General features: G+C 38.0%; 1 protein-coding gene across 1 annotated transcript in view; it reads right to left on the bottom strand.

Annotated features, from left to right (window-relative positions):
- The window catches only part of LOC142138992 (zona pellucida sperm-binding protein 3 receptor-like), a 45,405-nt gene extending 26,548 nt beyond the window's left edge, over window positions 1–18,857 (bottom strand). The window contains exons 1-8 of the mRNA XM_075196192.1: window positions 18,769–18,857; window positions 12,266–12,383; window positions 9,915–10,103; window positions 7,280–7,376; window positions 7,128–7,204; window positions 6,313–6,507; window positions 4,891–4,987; window positions 2,841–2,917 (exon numbers count right to left, since the gene is read on the bottom strand). Of these exons, the coding sequence (XP_075052293.1) occupies window positions 2,841–2,917; window positions 4,891–4,987; window positions 6,313–6,507; window positions 7,128–7,204; window positions 7,280–7,376; window positions 9,915–10,103; window positions 12,266–12,338 (805 nt within the window). The 5' untranslated portion in view covers window positions 12,339–12,383; window positions 18,769–18,857. The remainder of the gene's footprint in view (window positions 1–2,840; window positions 2,918–4,890; window positions 4,988–6,312; window positions 6,508–7,127; window positions 7,205–7,279; window positions 7,377–9,914; window positions 10,104–12,265; window positions 12,384–18,768) is intronic.
- Window positions 18,858–23,071: the final 4,214 nt, after the last annotated feature.

Here is a 23,071-nt window from a genome sequence, read left to right as displayed (position 1 = left end):
CCCAAACAAGACATTTCCTTACACCAAGATATACAAAAGGCTTTCAAAACAAAGGCTTATTGTATCAGATATATACATCAGAAATAAGGCATTTCCTCTAGAAAGGTTTAAAGAGAAAAAAAAAGAATTTTCCCCCTGGTCTCATAAATAAAGATTTCCTATATTAAAATATGCACAATATCAAAAATAAGTGCACTGGCAATTATACAAATAAGTGCCCTGCCCTATTTCCTTTAAATAAATTTATACCATAAGTTATTTATAAGTGATCCAGTCACACCAACTGCATGAGATTCTCCAAGGTGAGGGGTACTGTACCAGGGAGTCTTTGATCTGTTCAGACAGATCGAAATGAAACTGACTCAGGATTGCAAGATCATACCTCCCACTATCAGTGGACCAACCCCTAAACTTGGCACAATACTCCTTGATAGTCCGCCGTCCTTTTCTCAGGGCCCTTAAATGTGATTCGGCCGAGGCCACCCAGTCAGATCATCATAGAGCAGGCCCAGGACATTGAAGAATGCATCCACAGACTGCAGAGTAGAACTAGCAGGGGCAAGACTGAATGCCCAGAAATGCCAGACACCTTGGAGAAGGAAGCCCAAGCGGCTGGGTCTCAGATGAAAATAGAGCTTGCAGCTCACCTTGTGAGATTGGAATTGGGATAGTTTAGACTGGGGTCCATCAGACAGAATCCTCCAATTTCTTTATGGCAGGTTATAATGTTACGGCTAACGGCTACTGATATAAACTTCCAGAACAGATGACAGAGGTCTTCGCCTATAGCAGCTGTCTTTCCCATAGAGCTAGTTGTGCTCACAGGTACTTGGATGCCCCCAGGTCTCAACTCTTAGCGTAGTGGAAGCTTATATACAATACCGCAGCAGGCAGATATGAGGTTGTAGCCAAGACAGGAGTAGATAGTCAGGAGCAGTCTGCGGTCAGGGGCCCATAGCAAACAGGGAAAGGCCAAAGGGTCAGAGATAGCAGCGAGCAGGGATATACAAATAACAAATAACAAAACCAAAGGTCAGGGCAATCAGACTACAAGCAGAGTTCAGAAGCAAGCCAGCGGTCACAACAGGAATCAATTAGCATATGAACAGAGTATACACTGGATAACAAGCGGGTTAGCAACTGAGAGTCTCAACATTATAAACAGCAGGAAGGCTAAGCCCTCCCTGCTTTAAATACTAGAATGGACCAATCAGGGACCAGCGTACAGAACTGCAGGTAGCCACAGCAGACTAATAATTAATTAATTATTTTGCACGTACCTGGCTCCCCCCTAATGCCGGGACGCGGAGCTGATTCAGAGAGCATCCCAGCTGTTGCCCTGTTGATGGCAAGGATGAGTTGGAAGTGGCGTACCGGTCATCATAACTACGATCAGGACGTGGCCCGCAAGTAAACGTCGAGCCGCCGCAGCTCTAGACGCCACCGCAGCTCATAACACCTGGTTTAGCTCAAGTCATCATCACTACCATGTATTTGCACCTTCCTTTTAGCAAATGCAAAAGATACACCTCCTAACATGAGTATATGTGTGTTTCTGCAAGTCTACAAGAGTTGCATTTCCATAAACATGCCCTTACTGTACTCAGTCTATGTTAGATCTCCCCTTCCCTCCTCTGTTCCGCCTCTCCAGTCATAAGGAAGCGCAAGTGCCAAATAGGTACAAGTCTGAATTGGTATCAATGTTTACATTTTCTTTGTGGGCATCTCTTTCTGTGAATTTGTGCCATTTATACTACGTACATTGGTGTAAGTTCAACTCAGCATTAGACTCATTACGTAAAAGGGATCTAGGTATTAATGTACACAATACTATCGATCATCAAGGAGTTAATAAAGGGAACAAAGAGGTTACATTATAAATAAATTTAGACATTGCAAAAAAAGTACCCCAAACTGTCCTTATTAGTATTTACTGATATGATAAGACTTAGGGTTTCCTGGATAAGGGGGTTTTCCATAATTTGATGCACCATGCCTAAAATTTCCTAGAACACATTTAAAATGCACTCTCTTAATTTCCCACAGTGTCAATGCATTCATCTCATAAATAAACAGTTTACAAGAGTTGATCATAGTGACTATAGGAAGAAATCCTGGGTGATCATGCATTTTTATGACAAAATCATCGAACAGCAGCAATAATTTACTTTTTGTCCTTTTTAGGTTATAGATTTTCTGGATAAAATGCTTCTAGACAATAGATCCCATACCTATTATACACGTATCCTATAAAAAGTTGGCTAACAAACTTTTTACACCAAGTACTGTGCAGGTGATAAATGAGTCACTCACTGTGACTGGAATACAGACATTTCCACCATAGAAAATGTTTTTTCACTATAGGTATAGTCATGTTGTGGAATTCTGTATCAAGGTTGGTGTTGCGGGTATATTCATTAAATGAATAGGAAACTCCCATCCACATTGCAATATTTATTGCAGTTCAGTAGGTGTACTCAGCAGTAGCAGGATATTCCAGGTCAATGAGGTTAATCTAGGAGAAGATGTGAGCTGATTATGTGCCACTCACAGACTGCTCTGGGATGACCATTTTGGCCTGGTACATCTGGCCACTGCCAAGATTCTTATCTATTTTGTTGGATTTAAAATGGATTTGTTTTCTTTTATCTTTAGCTATAATTTGTAGATAACTATGTTAGACTGAACAATGTAATTAATAAAAATGTTAAATTCTGACAAAAATTTATTTGATTTTCTCCTAACGAGATTAACTTGTCAGCTGCCTGGATGGGGGTTTTGTTTTGTCCTCCCTTTGATCAGTACAGTATAATTTCTTTTGAACCTATATGATATCTTACTGTTGCAAGTAGGAATACTGCCACTCCAGCGTCCATCTTCCATGCACTCTCTGTATGTATTTCCCACCAGCTTGTATCTAGAGAATGCAAAATAGCAAGGTACTAATGTTAATTTTATCTATATTGAGAATACAATAGTAATGTCATTACATTGAGAATGAACCTAAATTGTTTATGTTGTGCTCCCCCATCAAATGGGACCTCCAGTGTTATTTGAAGATGAGAGCTGGACCACTTGTTTAATCTGTATGCAGCCTCTGCAGCTCACAGTATAGGAGGACAGAATGCGTTTATTCTCATTCAATGCAGCTCTGTTGATTTGGGCTGGATGGATTGAGTCTTGGGGGTAAATGTATCAAATTGAGAGTTTTCCAGCTGGTTTGAAAAGTGGAGATGTTGTCTATAGCAACCAATCAGATTCTAGCTATCATTTTGTAGAATGTACTAAATAAATGATAGCTAGAATCTGATTGGTTTTTCAAACCCGCCGAAAAACTCTCAGCTTGATACATTTACCCCTGCTCTGCTGAGAACTGTGGTGGTTGCCATCAGGTAAGCAGCTCAGTCTGGCTCCAGGCTTCATGTAATACCGAAAGTACCAGGGGAGTTCGTCCTTATTAACTACGTAGGTGGCTCCCTATTTATTAAAAGGGGGGCTGAATTTAAACAGTTGGTTATGGGATTAGTAATTAGTAGTCAGAAGTGGACAACCTCTTTAAATTAATAACTAAGCAAAATTGTATTGTCTAAAATATCTTTTGTCATCATTGATTATCTAAATATGCCTCCAGGACTGTCCCTAACATGTACACAATCAGAAAACAACCTTGAATTGATTCTCTGGTCATTAGCCAATAGCAACACATCAATTTGTGGCTAGCACTTATATAGATATAGTTCACATATGAACATGTGCACAGCAGCATGTGTGGTACCTTTTGTGTGTCCCAAGACAAATGCAGAATAATGGTCAGTAGATAGTCCGACTGTCCTAGCAACTGCATAAGTCACACACTCAAAAATGTCTAATTTTACAATCAGAATTTACCCAATTACTTTCCCTATTTTTATATTCTTTTAGTTTCTTTTATTGTTCCCAATAAACATATATTTAAATTAGAGATGTTCACTGACTCCCGTGTTTTGGTTTTGGATCTGGATTAACTTTGTGTTTTGGTTTTCGTTTTGCAAAACCGCCCTTGCGTGTTTTGGTTTTCGTTTTGAATGCCTATTTTTTGCTAAAAATCACATAATTTGACTCTTTTTTATTCCTACATTATTAATAACCTCAATAAAATTAATTTACAGTCATTTCCAGTAAATTTTTGTCAAATGACAAGAACACTGCTACCCCTCCTGTTTCTGTATGAGCAATGGCACTGATCAATGTCACTGGAGACTGGAGAGTGACAAGAACATTGCTACCTCTGTTTCTGTGTGAGCAATGGCGTTGGCTCTCCTGGGGAGGGAGGTACTTATGGAATCCAAAACCCATGAGATCCGACAACGCAACAATGACGTTTTGCCTCGATTGAGATCCGAGGATGCGCGAAAGTACCGACCTGGCTCGCAAGTCTACTCGGATCCCCTAAGTTCGGGTGGGCTCAGTTTTCAGAAAACCGAGCCCGAGCATCTCTAATTTTAATATAGATCAGGGTTACCTACAATTACAAACCATTTTTACAGACAAATTATTCATGTAACACCTAAATGTCTAAAAAAAAAAAAGTAGAAGTTAATATGTAAAGGGGCTCAGTAATAGTGTATGTAGAGTTCACCACTGTGCTCTGTTCTATAACAGTTGGTGGGCGGCATACTAGGTGTAGTTTAGCATGATTTTTTTATATTTTCACTGGTTTTTATATTTCCTTTTTACTGGCAGCAAAGATTTGAGCTATTTTGTTTGATGGCTTCCAGTAAATTTACTGAGAGTTGACAAGTTAAAAACATAAAGGAGTAAAAGTGATTACAGAGTAAATAATATTCTCTTAAAGATTAATATAAGAGAACAAATAAAAAAATTGGTGTTTATCCTGTCTTCTAAGCTCACCCATCATTGCAGGAAAAGAATGCTTTGGATTTAAACTTGTTATCCTCCATTTTGATTTCTCCATTCTGCACTTCTCCTGGTGACCCACAAGACATTCCTGAAAAAGAAAAACACATGTAGGGCTTGTTTAATAATATGGTGATATGTGGATAAATGTGCATGTAACCTATTGCAGCCAATCACATGTTTGCTTTCATTGTCAAAATTAAAAATAGTTAGAATCTGATAGACAGTTGCATTTGAATTTTGTACACATAGCACAACAGCTAATGTAAAATCCTATTGACAAATGAGCAGAAAGCACAGCAATAAGAAAAATCATTGCAGTGTTTATTCTGTTATCACATATTTATATTGCTGCATGTGGTTTTGCATGGTAAGATAGTGTATTTGATTACTTATTATTACAAATGATTACTGTGAATGATCAGTGGGTTGTGATGTTTCTTAGTCATCACAAAAGTAGTTTGGTAGAGGTAAATTGCTTACTTTATTTTCATGAGCTATTTATAATTGGAAATCTCTGCTAAAAATCAATAGGATAAATATTGAGTGTTTGTCATCAGCAACAGACATGAGTCATTAAGGCTGGATTCCCTAGGGAGTTGGGGTAGTGATGCCAGGTCTGGCGTCTGTAATGCCGCCAGACCTGGCATCAAAACTTAGATGCCAGATGCTGGTGCAGGAGATTGAAAGGTTGAAATGAGCGCAAAGCTGGCTTGGAATTTCCCTGCACAGGCAGTTATTGTACATTGCCTATGTTAATCTGCCTATTGCCCACCTCGTTCACATCCCAAAAACGTAGGCTATAGTAAGCGCAGAATTATTTTACAGAGGATACACTAAAAACAGCCAGATAAATGTCTTAATGATCTAGGCCCAAAATGCGTATTTTTTGGTGCATTGACCAATGTATTTCAGTGGATTTTTTTTTATTTAACTATTTTTCACTTGTAGTCAAGGCAACCAAAATGTCTATTAAGATCAGGAGCCATATGAAAAATGAATGAGAGCCAAATGAGCAGTATTGTGGGACAACAATAAAAATGTTTACTTTGATGACCTTGTGTCACACATTCAAAACTAAGATGACTGCACATCTTAGATGCACAAATGTACAATTAACATGCTTATTGGGGGTTTGATCATATATAGATACGCTGCACCATGTAATTTTTTGTAAATTACCCCAAGTAAGAGAATTAACAAGGATACATGCAATGTCAAACATCTTAACTCCTATCATGTTATGGGAACTTTTACATATAAATATTTGAATGTTCCAAGATGCACTGCTATAATTGATCTGCTTGTAGACAGTGTAATATGTGATAGATAGGGACACAGCTCTTTATGTAGTCATATGTATTATATCATATGTATTATATTTTTAAAGTTATCATTTGGAAATTGTGTACTCACTAACACAGGATGCATTGACTTCTGACCAGGTGTAATCACTTTGGCATTTGATGGATAACGGCAGTGATTGTGGAGACTCATAGCCAGAAATACATTTGTATAAGATAGTAAATGTCTCTGGGTAATAGTGGTTATTTTCAATAGCATCTGCAATAACTGTGGAAAAATTTATCTCTGGTGGGTCAGGACAGGTCTCTGAAATAAAAAATATAAACATATTAACTTGCACAAGAATCATCATCATCATCAGCTATTTATATAGCATCACTAATTCTGCTGCGCTGCACAGAGAACTCACTCACACCAGTCCCTGCACCATTAGAGCTTACAGTTTAAATTCCCTAACATACACACACACAGAAAGAGAGACTAGGGTCAATTTGATAGCAGCCAATAAACCTAATAATATGTTTTTGGAGTATGGGAGGAAACCGATGCACCGGAGGAAACCTACACGAATATGGGTAAAACATGCAAACTCCACATAGATAAGGCCATGGTTGGGAATTGAACTCATGACCCCTGTGCCAACCACTAAGCCACCGTGCTGAGCCCATAATATTCCTTCACCATCAGAAAATGATATTCTAGAGACGAGTGAATACTCATTCTGCTTTTTGAAAAATTCGCTCATCTCTACTTTCTATCCTGCGGAAAAGTTGATATTGCTCCATTTGTTATATTTGATATATAGATGAATAAAGGAAAATATGCAATTTTAAGAAAGAACACATAAATATGTATCTCTTTTATATTAAGTCAGCTTACACTTACAACTATAATTGTGTTGTGTATTAGGAAAAAAGGGTACTAACGATTACAAGAAGGAACTTTTCCGTTCCATTGGCCATCAGCTGAACATTTCCTGTTGACATTCCCCAAAAGAATGTATCTGTAGGACACAGAACATAATAACAGGTTACTACCAAAATCTTGTTACTATAAGAATAGATTTGCGGAGACTTACCCATCATTACAACTGTATGTTGCTGTGGAATCAAACAGGGTATCAAAAAATTGAACTTCTCCATTGTCAACAAGATCTGGAGTTCCACAGGACACCTCTGATACAAAGAAGAATTATTCATTAATATTATGCAACAAAGCGTTTTATGTGGTGTGAAACTGACTAGCAGAAGCAAATACCAGTGGGTTTTGTTAAGTCACAATGCTTTTTATATGGTTTATTTCCAGCTGTGGATGCACCAGTACTTTTTTAAGTTTATTTATTGCTTTCACTATGCAGAAGTGACATTAATAACCGTATAAACTTCTTTAAATATGTTTAATTGGTGAGCAGTGACATCATCATGTATTATTGGGGATTAAGTGATGTTACCACTTCAGTATCAATATGGGTCATTATGTCCTTTTCCCATGCCCTATGAGTTTGATGTCTATGTTCTTTAATATCTTAAAGGTTGCCCCACAACTTTTTATGTTTACTTTCCTTTGTATAGAGTTCAAGTTCTGAATTTAATGGTAGGTCCATTCAAAAAATAATGTTAATTAAAATCAATGTGGGGGGTATCATGACTAACTATGAATAAATCCTAATACAAATAGGACATGTATTAGGACTCCCTGCTGATGCTGACTTTTAATTACTCAAATCACATTGTTGCTGCTATTTGACTGAAAAGATATCAATATTTGACCACAGTCAACAACTTCTGTAACCTTGCAAACAAAATTTGAAGCGCATTCCTGCATTTGGAGTGCACTGGTGTTTTCCAATTAGCAAAAAAAATATATTATGCTTGTTATAGTAGTGTGCAGCATTTGTTATGTTGCCTTTATTCAACTGAAAATAATTTTATTTCATATAAAGTCCATCATTTGTAGATATGTTAGATGCCTGCCAAAGAATATAACAAAATAACCCAATGTTGTCAATTGAAAATGGCTTTGTTTCTTTTTCCCTTATTTAACTTTTGTTTGGTGTATTATAAGCCATTTTACACATTTCAAAATTTGACACAAGTTTTGCTATCCAAAATATTAACATTTAATAATTATATAGTCTAATAATTTTTGGTGTATTTAATGTTATTATAATAATTTGGTAAGCCTCCTTTATAACATATATTTTTTAGCTTATAACGATTTTTATTGTATTTATAAAATAAAACAAAACCAACAAAACCATGTACTGTGGTCCCAGTCAATTATATCAGATATGCGTACCCTGTGTAACATATTTAAGATAGATAACCTTTCTTTCTTTTCTTTTTTGTACTTTTTATTATTTATGCACTTAATCATATTCAGACATTTGTAATATTTTCATATTCTTATTTTTTTATTAAAGAAAATCTAGCACCAATATAAATGCACACTAATTAATGAAAGATTCGTATTAACTATAAAATATTTATTTTTCTCTTCTTTTTAACAAAATTGTCAGAAATGAACAGTTCTTCTTTCATGAATATAATGGTACTAAGACAATTTTAACCCCACAGCCACACTTTTGTAAGTTCCACATTTTGGCCTATTAAAAAAAGTGAACGGAGAAAACCAATTTTAATGGCAGAATAATGAATATAATTTTTCCTTTTTGTCTTTTCTCTACTTTGGTATTAGCTATGCTTGTGACTTTTGGAGTCTTAGTGGTGTTCGTTAATTGTTCTGTGATGATATACCTTGCATGGTCTATTGTTTGTAATCTGTATGGCTCTGTGGACATTTTGCAGTGCCTTATAAATAAAGGATAATAACAATAATAATAATAATAATAATAATAATAATAATAATTTTCTTAAAAATGCAATCTGCTAAATACAAGATCAAGTAATCGTATAGAAAATTGAAAGGGTTACACTTGTACACACTTGGCTAATGCATTTTACTTCATAAGGAGACTCATTGTCAGTGCCCCTATGTAGTTTTAACCTATTACACTATTGATACTATTTATATAATTATATCTAATTCAAAGTTCCAACTGTCATCTTGTTCTCAGGCAAATGTGTGGACTTCTATATAACATATCAACCAATTATACAAAAGTAATATCACCTAATATATACTGTTAGCTTTTATATTGTAATATTAATTTTCAATTCTTGATTTCTAAACAACCATAATTAAAATGTTTTTAGTATTTACCAAAAATTATACTAATATAAATATATTAATTCTAGTTACTGTAAATAATGAAATATTTTAAATGGATTTTAGCATATCGAACTAGCAATTTTTTTTTTATTGTTTTACTATACTATGCATCATGCATCTTTCATACTGTATGTTTTCAGTTGGGAGAAATGCTGTCTCCTCTTCTCCATAAGAGTCGCTGAGTGATGATCTGTTATACTTTTTAAAAGATTTTCAATACAATCTCCTTAATACACTTTATAAGTGTTGATAAAATTAATTCAAGTGGATTGACCAATGTGACAATATATATTTTTCTAGGGTGCTCAGGGTGTTTGTTAGTTAGTTAATTAGTTAGTTAGTTAGTTAAACTGTTTAGTAAACTTTATAAGAAAACAGCATCAGTTTGTCATTTGCATTGTATATGTTTACATAACAGTTATGAAATAGTAGATAGGATAAATAAAATAACTGCAAGCTCCCATTGATTTTAACATACTTACTACGACAGAAGTCATCCTCAATTGTTGACCATGTGTTGTCTTTCTGACAGGTAGTAACATTATTCATGGGAGAAATGTAAAGGTACCCTGGTATACAGGAATATATGAGATTAGTTCCCTCTTCATAGGAGTCCAAAACAGGTTCCTTGAGCACAGCATGTGTTAGATTCAAGGGCATTGTACAACCACCTGTATAGTGAAATAGTCAGAACAGTTTAGAAATCTAAACAACTTACTATGAGAAAAGAGTTCTCACATATTTCTTTTTTTATCTAAACCAGTGGTTCCCAAACTTTTGCAGTTTGTGGCACCCTTAGAGTCTCCATAATTTTTTCATGGCACCCCTCCAAAATAATTACCGAGCAGTCCCGTTGTATAAGTAGTTGGGTCAAAAAAACCATAATAAGTATTTAGGTCAGGACAGAAATGCTTATTTAGTTGTATGGAAAAATAATACACATAAATCCAAGGGAAAAGAATATTTTTATATTTTTTTTTAAATGATATTTCTGTCAAAGAATAATTTACAGCTAACTCACACTGTGCCCCTTCAACCACACACTGCCCTCCTTCATCTCCACACACTCTCTGCCCTCCTCCATATCCACACACTCTGTGCCCTCCTTCATAGCCACACATTCTGTACCCTCCTTCATATCCACACACTCTGTGCCCTCCTTCATTTCCACACACTCTGTGTGCCTGCACCCACTCACTCTGCCCCCTCTGCATCCACTCACTCTGCCCGCTCTGCATCCTCTCACTCTGACCCCTCTGCCTCCTCTCACTCTGCCCCCTCTGTATCCCCTCACTCTGCCTCCTCTGTATCCCCTCACTCTTCCCCCTCTGCATCCCCTCACTCTTCCCCCTCTGCATCCACTCACTCTGCCCCCTCTGCATCCCGGGGGCCAGGAAGTGAAAAAACAAAAACAAAAAAAACTTACCAATCTGGTGAGGCCCAGCACCCAGCATCCTTCTTTCTCCTGCCGCTTGTCACTGAATGTTGGGCGTGATGACGGATTGGTAAGTTTTTTTTGTGTTTTCTCTTCCTGGCCGTGGCACCCCTGTGACAGCGCCACGGCACCCCTGGGAGACACGGCTCACACTTTGGGAACCGCTGATCTAAACTGTTCTTTGCTTGGAATCTTGAAATTATTTCGGACAAACAAACAATTGCTTGTGCAAAATCAATTTTTCGCAATCGAAACAACAGAGAAAAAAGTGTACAATAGAGCAGAATCTCAAAAATCGGAAAAATACAACATTGGGCAGTTCTACTTACCAAACTTTACAGTGTAGGCTCATACACAACCATTATCAGATATGGGTTGGTAAGCATGGAAATTTACATTTATGAGTCCACTGTCTGCTAAAGTCAGAAGGACAAGGTTCGCAGTGTAGTAGGTAGTAAAGTGTTGACTGTTGGTCTGTCCCCACTACTTTACTTTTCAACCCTATATTTTTGTTCAGTAACTTGAGGTGCTGCCCTGTTCTGCATTTCTCTCTCCATTTTTTTGCCAGATCACCAGTATCTGTATTTAAAGTGGCATACAGGGGCACAGGGACAGCCTTCATGTTAACTTACTTGAATCTAACAAGCAACCAAAATAAATGAGGAATGACTGCTAATATGAGCAGCTAGCACAGGTTGTCCATGGAAATTAGTTCTGCCTTTCTCACAGAAACCAGGCTCGGGCATATTTAAGTTCCTGCTCAGCAATATCCAATGGTCAGCACTGGTTCCAATACACTGTAGGAGGCATTTAAATTTCATTCTAAATTATGATGATACATTAAAGTATTCAAGAGGTTTAAAGTGGTATTATCATTCAAATGTGTCTTTCTAAATGTTGTGTAAATGATTACTACTTATAGGGCTTGAAACATCTTTTATTTAAGCCAGGGATAGTCAACCCCTTTTAAACTTAAAAATGTATACTTTTAGAGCCCTACCCCCAAAACAAATTGATTTCATGTATGGTTTTTCTCCTCTTCAGTGTGGTCTTTTAAAGGAGTTGAATGTTGTATTTTAGCCTACAGATTTAACATTTGCATTTTTTAAGTATGCTGGGGAACAGCTAGTCCTCAGGTAATAATGGTAATTTCTTACAACGTTATTCTTTAGATGTATCATGGAACAATAAAAATACACTTGTTTTAATCAGCATTATTTTTCTTTATTATTAAAACAGTGATATAGTCACTTTAACCCCTCATGGCTGCAGGGTTATTGCCTCTTTATTCCACCGACCAATGCCCAAGCAATGACTATTAGGTAATGAATGGTGGTGTTTCTATATTAAGTACTTACAAAATACATACATTAGAAATACTTATAACATCAGACTTACCATAAATAGAAGCAACCAGAGCAGAGAATAACATGATTCTTAAGTTCCATAGATTGGTGTATAAGTAAGACATGGTGGCTTGCAAGCAGCTTGTTTGGAAAAACCGACCTTTCTTGGCCTAGGCAATATAAGTAAAATAATACACAAGTGACATATAAGGAGAAACCTCTGTAACATATATCCTTATATTAAGGTAAATAGTGATGTAATCATTTGTAATTGGTCAGTAGTGATGTCATTTGTATTATAACTCATTTTGAAACCGTACAGTGATGAAATGTGCAAGTGAAGGAAAAATACACATGTAACTATCAAAAGACAATTGTCAAAATTATCAATTGTTTTGTTGCAAATTGAAAAAGTGTAATAGAAGAAATTATTATCAGCAACAGCTATTTATATAGTGCCACTAATTCTGCAGCGCTGTACAGAGAACTCATTCACATCAGACATCAGTCCCAGCCCCACTGGAGCTTACAGTCTAAATTCCCTAACATATACACACACAGACAGAGAGAGAGAGAGAGAGAGAGACTAGGGTCAATTTGATATCAGCCAATTAACTTACTAGTGTGTTTTTGAAGGGTGGGAGGAAACCGGAGCACCTGGGGGAAACCCACACAAACACGGGGAGAACATACAAAGTCCACACAGATAAGGCCATGGTCAGGAATCGAATTTATGACCCCAGTGCTGTGAGACAGAGATGCTAGCCCCTAAGCCGCCGTGCTGCAAATTATGCGCTCCTTATGTAAAATAACAAGATCAGTGTTTGAGATTTGTTTTACTAGAGGAGCATTTGACGTTACAATCATTCTGTATTAATTTAATAGAAGCCTTACATCATTACTCCTCATCATTACTCCTCTTTTCTGATGGGTGTCCTGCTCCTTCCACTCTCTCTCAATCTGTGAATTCCTATGTGCCTCCATTTCCGTCCCCACATTATGACACTGCCCCATCGCATGCTACACTGCCCTCACTAACATAATCAGATAAATGGGCAGGTCACAGTCTCCCACAAGATCAGAATACTGTACTCATATCCTGAAATACTCTGGCTCCTGAGACCATCTGATGATTTGAGTGGCTACAGATAGATGAGCAGGAGGCGAAAATTCATAACACATATGTTCTCCGACCCTAGTAAATACACCTTTAAATGATGCTAAAAGTTTCCTTTGAGTTCTGTTATCTGGCCACAGAAATTCTCTGTGACTAATAATGTCTTTTTGATACAGATGTGTTAATATTTGTTTAGACAACTTTAAGATATAGCCTTGTCTTTGGTTACTCGTGATGTTACAGAGTGAAAAAATAGCAATATTTTTCACAACACTGTCCATTTTAGGACATTCAAAAAAGACTCAGGGCTAGTTTTACTAAGCTGCGGGTTTGAAAAAGTGGGGATGTTGCCTATAGCAACCAATCAGATTCTAGCTATCATTTTGTAGAAGGTACTAAATAAATGAAAGCTAGAATCTGATTGGTTGCTATAGGCAACATCCCCACTTTTTGAAACCCGCAGCTTAGTAAATCTAGCCCTCAGTCTCTGGCGCTAATATGTACCATATATATCCAGTAGTGTCTATAAATCCTAGGTATCAGATGCAGCAACTCAAAAGGAGGCAGTGTTAAACCTCCATACAGATATAGCGAAAAAAGAGAGATACAGAGATGCGCAAAATCACCTAATTCAACATTTATTACAATTGTAGCAGATGTATATATATATTGCATCAAAACAATAATAGATTTTTTGGAATGATTTCATTTCAGTGGATAATATCCACTAGCCGTGATTGCGGTAAAGAAGCTTATTTTGTTTCTTTATCATATGGGATCATCACCCAATCTTTAGAGCAACATATTTGAAGAATACCTCTCTATATACACGGATGTTCAGAATTTTCAAAGAGATATCCCCATCTTTAACATCAATTAATCAGGATATTCTGACATCTATATTCTATAAGTTGGACATCTTTGCATGAATTGAGGCTCAAGTGCATATATATTATATTATTTTATATACCCAAATCGGGTTCATGAGATGTTTCTATTGGAGTACATGTTATAGTCTCTATACATATATGGAAGACTAGTTTTTTAGCTATTTTTACATATGTCATATACTGTGTGAAATTTATTTTAAAGCAATATATATCCAAAAAATCTTGTATTGTTTTGATGCAATATATATATACATCTGCTACAATTGTAATAAATGTTGAATTAGGTGATTTTGCGCAACTCTGTATCTCTCTTTTTTTGCCATTTTAGGACATACCTCTTACTTTCCAGACAGTAGAAATGAGAAGATATGTCAAAATTTTGCCCGTATCTAACTTTTTCAGAGCATATCTATTTAAAAAGTGGAACAAGCCGCTTTGTAGAGGTGCAACATTCAAGTTCAGCGTTTTCTTTGCCATTTTGCTGAATAGCATGCCACACTGTACTTAGAAAATCTGCATTCTGCCATTTGTGCAGTTTAGTCTATAACAGTGTTGAGACGATGAAGGTAAAAATGCATTGTGGTAACTTCTAACTTCTATTAACTTTAGGTAATAACAAGTCATTTACATCCTATTAATCATTTTAATGTTTTAAATTAAAATAAAATCATGTATCCCTATACTGTACAATCGTGAATGTTTCAAAAATGCATGAGTCATTTGTTATTGTTTTAGTTATTGCTTTTTTTTGTGTAAATTAACTTTGTAGTGATCAGAGGTACTTCAAACTACAAGAACCAGACCAATTTTGTCATATGTAAGATAAGTCAGCCCAACAGCGAATAGCTTTAACATTTATTTTTATTATACCTAAATTAATTTTATAATGTTATATTTCTAGGTCAAATGGTGCTTTTCCCCTTCTGGCATATGTATGTAGAAAATAAAAAAACATGTCACCAAATGCTTAAATAAATTAGCACAGGATTACTGCATTATACTTAATTGTAGTGAGTTGTCTCATACCAAAAAGGCTCTTATTTCTGAAGTTCCACTAAAGGTTGGCAGACTTTTGTCATGTGTTGTTCCCTTGCAATTTTTTAACAAAATAGAGATTTACACATACATCAAGTATCTAGATGAACAGGATGGAAAAATTCCCAGAGTCTTTTGCTTCACAAGGACTCCAGGAATATTCTCCTTCACAGGATGCACATGTATTTGATGTACACCTATTTCATTACTTTAGTAAATCATTAAATCATTTACTTATATACTACACTGTATATGCTACAAAAGCCTACCAACCTCTGATGGAGGAACTCTGGGAATTTCAGAAATAGTATAGAGAAGACCTTTATATCTATCAGGTGCTAACTATCATCATTATCAGCTAGCTTAGGGCGTCATATAACCTTATTTTCTAGAGGTTCCAACATATGGGAGACAACAGTTATATTAAGGACATATATATATATATATATATATATATATATATATATATATATATTAACTGTCCAGCGTAGCAGGTCGGCTGTAAAATCATTAAAACGGTGCATGCGGACTGCTTGTGTGTCAAGTCCGATACATGCGTACTTTGTCCGCGCTGGTTGTGATGGCATTGCTTGGCTTGTGGCGCTGCTCAGCTAGTGATTGGTCGTGTGGTTGCATGCTGAGTGCTTACTGCGGGCGGCTGCCGTTATGTTTCGTTACACAACTGACGCATGTGGGTATGTGTACAGTGATTGACTATGTGATGTCAATTCTGGCACCCTTTTTCTTACAAAAAAGCACTGTATATATATATATATATATATATATATATATATATATATATATATACAAACGATATGGTGGAGAGCATATGTGAAAAGGTATATATTCAAATTTGCCATTGCCAGAAAACAAAATGTCAAGTAAAGCTAAATGGTTGTGTGCTAATGCAAAACAAATGCTTTACATAAAATAAAATACTCTTTCTTTACTGGGAATGATAACAGCGTCTTCTATCAAATAGAAAATCGACCAGTTTGATCTCTCTCATATTATCCTTTCATTGCCTTTCTAATTTTGTTGAATAAAGTTAAGATATTATATATATATATATATATATATATATATATACGTACACACACACAGTGATCACAGTGGGCTGGCACTCTAAATTTCCACTTCACCCACTATATATATATATATATATATATATATATATATATATATATATATATATATATAAGTTAACCCATGCATGATACTCATGCATTCTAGTCAAATCAAGCTACTTAAGGTGTTAAAAAGGTTCTTGTCATGCATTTGGGGCTAGGCCAGGCCTCCTCAGGGGAAGAGCGTTACTTCCTGACGTAAGCGCCCTTTTTTAACGTGGTTTTGTCCACATGTCACCACCTCATCATTCTTCTCCATCACCTCATCCTTCATCTTCATCGCCACATCATTAATCTCCATCGTCTTACTGTTCTAAAACCTCTCGATACACAACGTTTCTGCTAAACACCTTATCGCTGTGCTCAATCAGTCTTCTTTGAAGGGCAGTATTCATAACCTGCACTTTCACATCACTGCTTCTCTGTACTCGTGAAAATTCGACATACAATTGTCCATTACCAAACATAGGCTCTGGTAAATAAATACCCACACGGTCAAGAGTTTGAGCACTCAACTGGTAAATTAAGCCTTTACTACCCCTCCCACGGGGGAAAGGGGGGATGATGGAAGTTAACTGACTTCACTATTAGAATTTTTTTGTCAAATAATGTCAGTATACCAAATTTCAGGTCAATTGGATGAGCCCTTTCTGAGAAAATAGTTTTTTACACACACATACACACTAACACACGCCGCTAGGCTTATATATATTATATATATATATATATATATATATATATATATATCTATATATATATATATATATATATGTAGTATATTTCTCTGCTGTATTAGATTCAACCACCTGTGATGGGAGATTATTCCACTTATCCACTACCCTTTCTGTGAAAGAACTTTAAAAATAGAATTTGCACGTTCAGAATGTTTCTAATTTCTAATGCTATAAAAGGTTTGTCCTCACACTGCATTTCCAAGCATTTTGTGATCAAACTTAAAAAAAGATCTGTCTGCCTTTATATTGTTTTTAATAGGCAAAATTAAGATGCATTGCAAATAGGGAAATCTGAACAATTTATCTAAATGCATTTTTGAGACTTTGCCTTTAATCCATGTTTGGGTATTGATTACTCCAGCGGAGCTATTCTATTTACTATGTTGTATACTTTACACCAAGTTGCCAAGGGCAATTTATTTATGCATCTTTTAATTAATAATTAAATACATATTTATTAGGACTTTTGTTTGTAAGTGAATGCTAGCATTTTCTAATTGTGACAGGGGAATAGTTATTTCTTCAGGTAGTCAATATTGTAGCACATTTAATCTTGAAGTTAGAATTCAAAAAAGATAAGGATGGCGAAATTTAAGGTTGAAGAAATATAAAAAAGTACAGTAAATGGAATCCTATTTTTTTAAAAAAAATACTTTACAAATTGAATATATATTTGCACAAAACAAAAATGTAATAGGACCGACTGTTAATGCAGGTAATTCATATAGTAAATTTATGGAAACATTGGAAATTACATTATTTCACTGCTTCCATCAAAACATTATCAGAATATGCCCCTTCCTCACTCAGGACATTAACAAAACCCTTTCCATTCTCTCATTATCGCCTGCCTTGAACACTGAAACTTTCTACTATATGGACTTTCCCTCACCCACCTTTCCCCTATATCATTGGCCTTAAATGTTGTGTTGAGACTAATCTTCCTCTCTCCAGATAGAAACATAGAATATGACGGTAGATAAGTACCACCTGGCCCATCTGCTGCACCACACTGCATATCCTGGCACTGACTTCCTATCCCCTCCAGAATTAAATTCAAGCATCTTACCCTCACTTTCAAAGCCCTCATCATCTCCTCCCCTTCAGACTTTATTGATCTCATCATGAGATACAATCCCTCTCACTCACTGCGATCTGCCTCTGACATTGCCTCTCCTCCTCTCTGGTAGCCACCTGTGACTCTGTTTTAATTATTAAATAAATACATATTTATGAGGACTTGTTTGGTTAGAGGCAAATGCTAGCATTTTCTAATTGTGTCAGGGGAATAGTTATTTCCTTACAGGCAGTCAACATTGTCGTACATTTAAATTTGAAGCATTCAAAAAAGATAAGGATGGCGAAAGTTAAGGTTGAAGAAATATAAAAATGTACAGTAAATGGAATCCTATTTTGTTTTAAAAAATGCTATACAAATGCAAAATATATTTGCACAAGACAAAAATGTAATAGGACTGAATGTTAATGCAGGTAATTCATATAATAAATTTAAGGAAACATTGGAAATTACATTATTAGAATTTTGCCTTCCTTTCTGCCAAAGCAATAATTTTTGTGTCAATTATACATTAGCAATTATAATATGTTAACAATATTAGCGACCGATATTTTCTTCTTTTATGTGTTCTTACCTCTTTGTCCACTCAAAACTGGATGCAGTCTTAGTGTAGATAGAGCCCCAAATGGGAGTAAATAAAGCTTTTACCTACTTACAATTCCAGCCTCCGCCCAGATATCATGATGACATTTTATTGCTTGGGCCTGGCTAACTTAAAGTCACATAAAATATGAACCTGTAGCACAGTTACTCCAGTATCACATTTTCCTGTACACCAAACAAATACTGTTTACTGAAAATGTACTAAATTATAGGTGTGGTGAAATCATGCGGATTATTCTATCTTCTTAACATAAAAAAAAAAAATAGTTTTTTTTATTTTGTTTTTTCTTCAATAAAGTTTTTTTTTACCATCCTTACAGTGTAAAGTTTGACCACTTTTATTGACAGCCTTTGGGTGATGAGAAATTTGATGGTGGCCTTTACCCCACACCTACCATCTCCACTCACCTACTACTTTCAGATGTTTCTCTCCTGCTATACTGAAGACAAGATTTTCACAGTCATCTCTTCCTATTCCCCATGGTTCACATAATATCTTCCTAAACATTCCTGCAGTATCTCTCTAGTTTGTCCCAATGCTATCTAAAGCTCAATATATTTAAAACAAAAGTCAACATCTTTCCCCTTTATAGTGTTACAAATCCTCCTTCAGTCTCCTTCAGAGTTGATACTATCCCCTGTTCCCTAAGTAATTCCACACATCCAGTCCTCTGCTTTGTCCTGTCACTGCTTCCATCAAAATATGCCCCTTCCTCACTCAGAAAATTACCAAAACCCTTGTCCATTCTCTCATTATCTCCTGCCTTGAACACTGAAACTTCCTACTATATGTACTTTCCCTCACCCATCTTTCCCCTTTATCATTGGCCCTACATGTTGTGTTGAGACTAATCTTCCTCTCTCCAGATAGAAACATAGAATATGATGACAGATAAGAACCACCTGGCCCATCCGCTGCACCACTCTGCATATCCTTGCACTGACTCCCTATTCCCTCCAGTATTAAATTCAAGCTTCATAACCACACTTTCAGAGCCCTCATCATCTCCTCCCCTTCATGCTTTTCTGATCTCATCATCATCATCACCATTTAATTATATAGCATCACTGATTCCGCAGCGCTGTACAGAGAACTCATTCACATCAGTCCCTGCCCCATTGGAGCTTACATTCTAAATTCCCTAACATTCGCACAGAGAGACTAGTATGTTTTTGGAGATAATATCTCTCTCACTCACTGCGATCTGCCTCTGACCTTGCCTTTCCTCCTCTCTGGTGGCCACCTCTGACTCTGGCCTCCAAGATTACTACCCATGTTGTTACCCACTTGTTACTCCCTACCCAGACTCACCAGACCTTCCTCCAATCTTCAATATTTAAACAGCTCTCTCAAAACCCACCTCTTCACTGTAGCGTATCCAACTCCCACCTGATACTATTCCACCTGCATGTTTTACCAGATTCCGTCCAATGCCCACTTCTGTCTCACCAGCTCCTATTGTCTCAACAGTACCCTCTCTCTATAGAATGCAATTTCTCATGAAAAGGGCACTCTCTACCCTTTGTCTCACAACTGTGCTCCCTTCATCAATAATTTATAACTCTGACTGTCTGGTGCTGCAGAGTTTTGGTGAAAGGGTTGATTGGGAGGTTGATGAAGTAGCTTAAGGGGCGAAATGGCTGAATGAATCTAACAAAATCGCTGAACGGGCCTGAAGAAAAAACTGAAGGGGGATGAAGAGACTGCTGAAGGGGGTTGATGAAGTTCCTGAAGGGGGCTGGTGAAATGGCTCAAGGGGGGTGATTAGGTGGTTGAAAGGGTTGATGAAAATGCTGAGGGGGCTAATGAAATGGCTGAAGGGGTTGATGAAACGGCTGAAGGGGGTTAATGAAGTGACTGAGGGGATAATGATATTGCTATGGGGGCATTTATAAAATTGACCAGCTTTGCTTATGGGGAGGCATGATCTCTCTATTGTGTGGTGGTCAGAAAGCTTTTCTCCGTATTGTGTGGCAGTTACAAGAATGCTCTCTGTGTTCTCTGCATTCACTAGAATGCTAAATACTGGTCAGATGGGGCGGGTAGAATTTTGTATTTGATTATAGCTCTTTGACAATCTCATCCGCATCTCCCCTCTTCCCTCCCTCCCTTTCTCTTGTGCCCTCTGGAACTCCAAACTTTCCTCCATCCATGACCTCTTCATCTCCAACTCTCTTAATCTTCTTGCCATCACTGAAACCTGGCTTAATTCTTCTGATACCATTTCACCCGCCGCTCTCTCCTACGGTGGCCTCTCCTTCACCCACTCCACCAGACCAGACGAGCGTCCAGGAGGCGGAGTGGGCCTCCTCCTATCCCCTAACTGCACTTTTCGTGTCATTCCTACTTTATCTTCCCTCTCCTTCTTCTCCTTTTAAGTACACTCCATCCATCTCTTCTCCCCATCCACCTCCGTGTCTCCGTCATATACCGTTCCCCAGGCCCCTCCTCCCTTTTCCTTGACAACTTCGCTGCCTGGCTCCCCCACTACCTTTCCTCTGACCTTCCCTCCATCATACTTAGCGACTTTAATATCCCTATTGACAACTATTCTGACCCCGCCACCATTAAAATTCTCGCCCTTTCCTCCTCCCTAAGCCTTACTCAGTGGACCTCTTCCACCACCCACTGTCTTGGTCACTCCCTTGACCTTGTCTTCTCTCATCTCTGTGATCTCTCTGACTTCTCCAACTCTCCCTTCCCACTATCTGACCACAACCTCCTCTCCTTCACTCTGTCCTCCTCCTCTGCTCCTGCCTCGCCTAAAGCCACCCTCACTAGACGTAACCTGGATGCTATTGACCCCACCTCCTTCTCCTCCTCTCTCGAAACTCTACTTTCACCCCTTCCCTCCCTGGCCTGTCTCGCCCAGGCCTCCTCTTTCTACAATCACTCCCTCACCACTGCCCTGGACGCTGTTGCCCCGGCCTCTTCTATCCGCCGACGCCGCATTATTCCGCAACCCTGGCACTCAAAACTCCCCCGCTTCCTCCAAAGATGCTCTCGCACTGCTGAACGCCTCTGGAGGAAATCTCGCTCCCTGGCTGACTTCCTCCACTTTAAATTCATACTCTCTTCTTTCTCCACTGCCCTCTCCCTCGCTAAACAATCCTTCATTAAGTCCCTCATTTCTTCTCAGTCCTCCAATCCCCGCCGCCTCTTTGCCACCTTCAGCTCCCTCCTCTCTCCCCCTCTGTCCCGCCTAACCTCTCCGCTTCTGACTTCGCCACTTTCTTCTCTTCCAAAATTGAGGCCATCAGACTGAACATCTCCTCCTCCCCTTCTCCCGCCACCCTCATCGCTTCACCTCCCCCATCAACCAACTCTGGTGCTCCTTCAGCCCTACAATCGGTGAAGAAGTTCACTCCCTTATTCTTTCCTCTCCACCCTCTACCTGCCCTCTCGATCCCATCCCCTCCCACCTCCTTCGCTCTCTCTCTCCAATGGCCTGTTCTTACCTAGCACACCTTTTCAACCTATCACTCTCCTCTGGTGTAGTACCCTCCTCTTTTAAACACGCTCTTATCTCTCCTATCCTCAAAAAAACCAATCTTGACCCCACCTCTCTTGCTAATTATCGCCCTATCTCTCTTCTGCCCTATGCCTCCAAATTACTTGAGCGGATTGTCTGCAGCCGCCTAACCAGGCACCTCGCGGACAATTCCTTCCTTGACCCTCTCCAATCTGGCTACCGCCCCCTTCATTCTACCAAAACTGCCCTGGCCAAGGTTACAAATGATCTCCTATAAGCCAAATCCAAGGGTCACTTCTCCGTACTCATCCTTCTTGACCTCTCTGCAGCCTTTGACACCGTGGACCACCCCCTCCTGCTGCAAACTCTTCTCTCTCTCAGCCTCTCTGGTTCTGTCCATGCCTGGTTCGCCTCATACCTTGCTAATCGCTCCTTCTCTGTATCCATGTCTGGTTCTTCCTCCTCCCCCTACTCTCTCCCCGTAGGAGTCCCGCAGGGCTCTGTTCTTGGCCCTCTACTCTTTTCGCTCTACACTTCCTCCCTTGGTGCTCTCATCTCCTCCTTCGGTCTTCAGTATCACCTTTATGCTGACGACATTCAACTCTATATCTCCTCTCCTGATCTTTCCTCCACCCTCCTCGCTAAGGTATCCGACTGCCTCTCAGCCATCTCCTCCTAGATGTCCGAGCGCTTTCTCAAAATCAATATCTCTAAAACTGAAATCATTGTCTTTCCTCCGCCCAGACTATCATCCCACCATGACCTCTCTATTGTCGTCAATAACACCACCATCTCCTCTGT

The sequence above is a fragment of the Mixophyes fleayi genome, chromosome 2, assembly GCF_038048845.1.
Source record: "Mixophyes fleayi isolate aMixFle1 chromosome 2, aMixFle1.hap1, whole genome shotgun sequence".
NCBI lineage: Eukaryota > Metazoa > Chordata > Amphibia > Anura > Limnodynastidae > Mixophyes > Mixophyes fleayi.
Note: the sequence above shows the minus strand (reverse complement) of the source record. Positions and strands in the feature narration are given on the sequence as shown.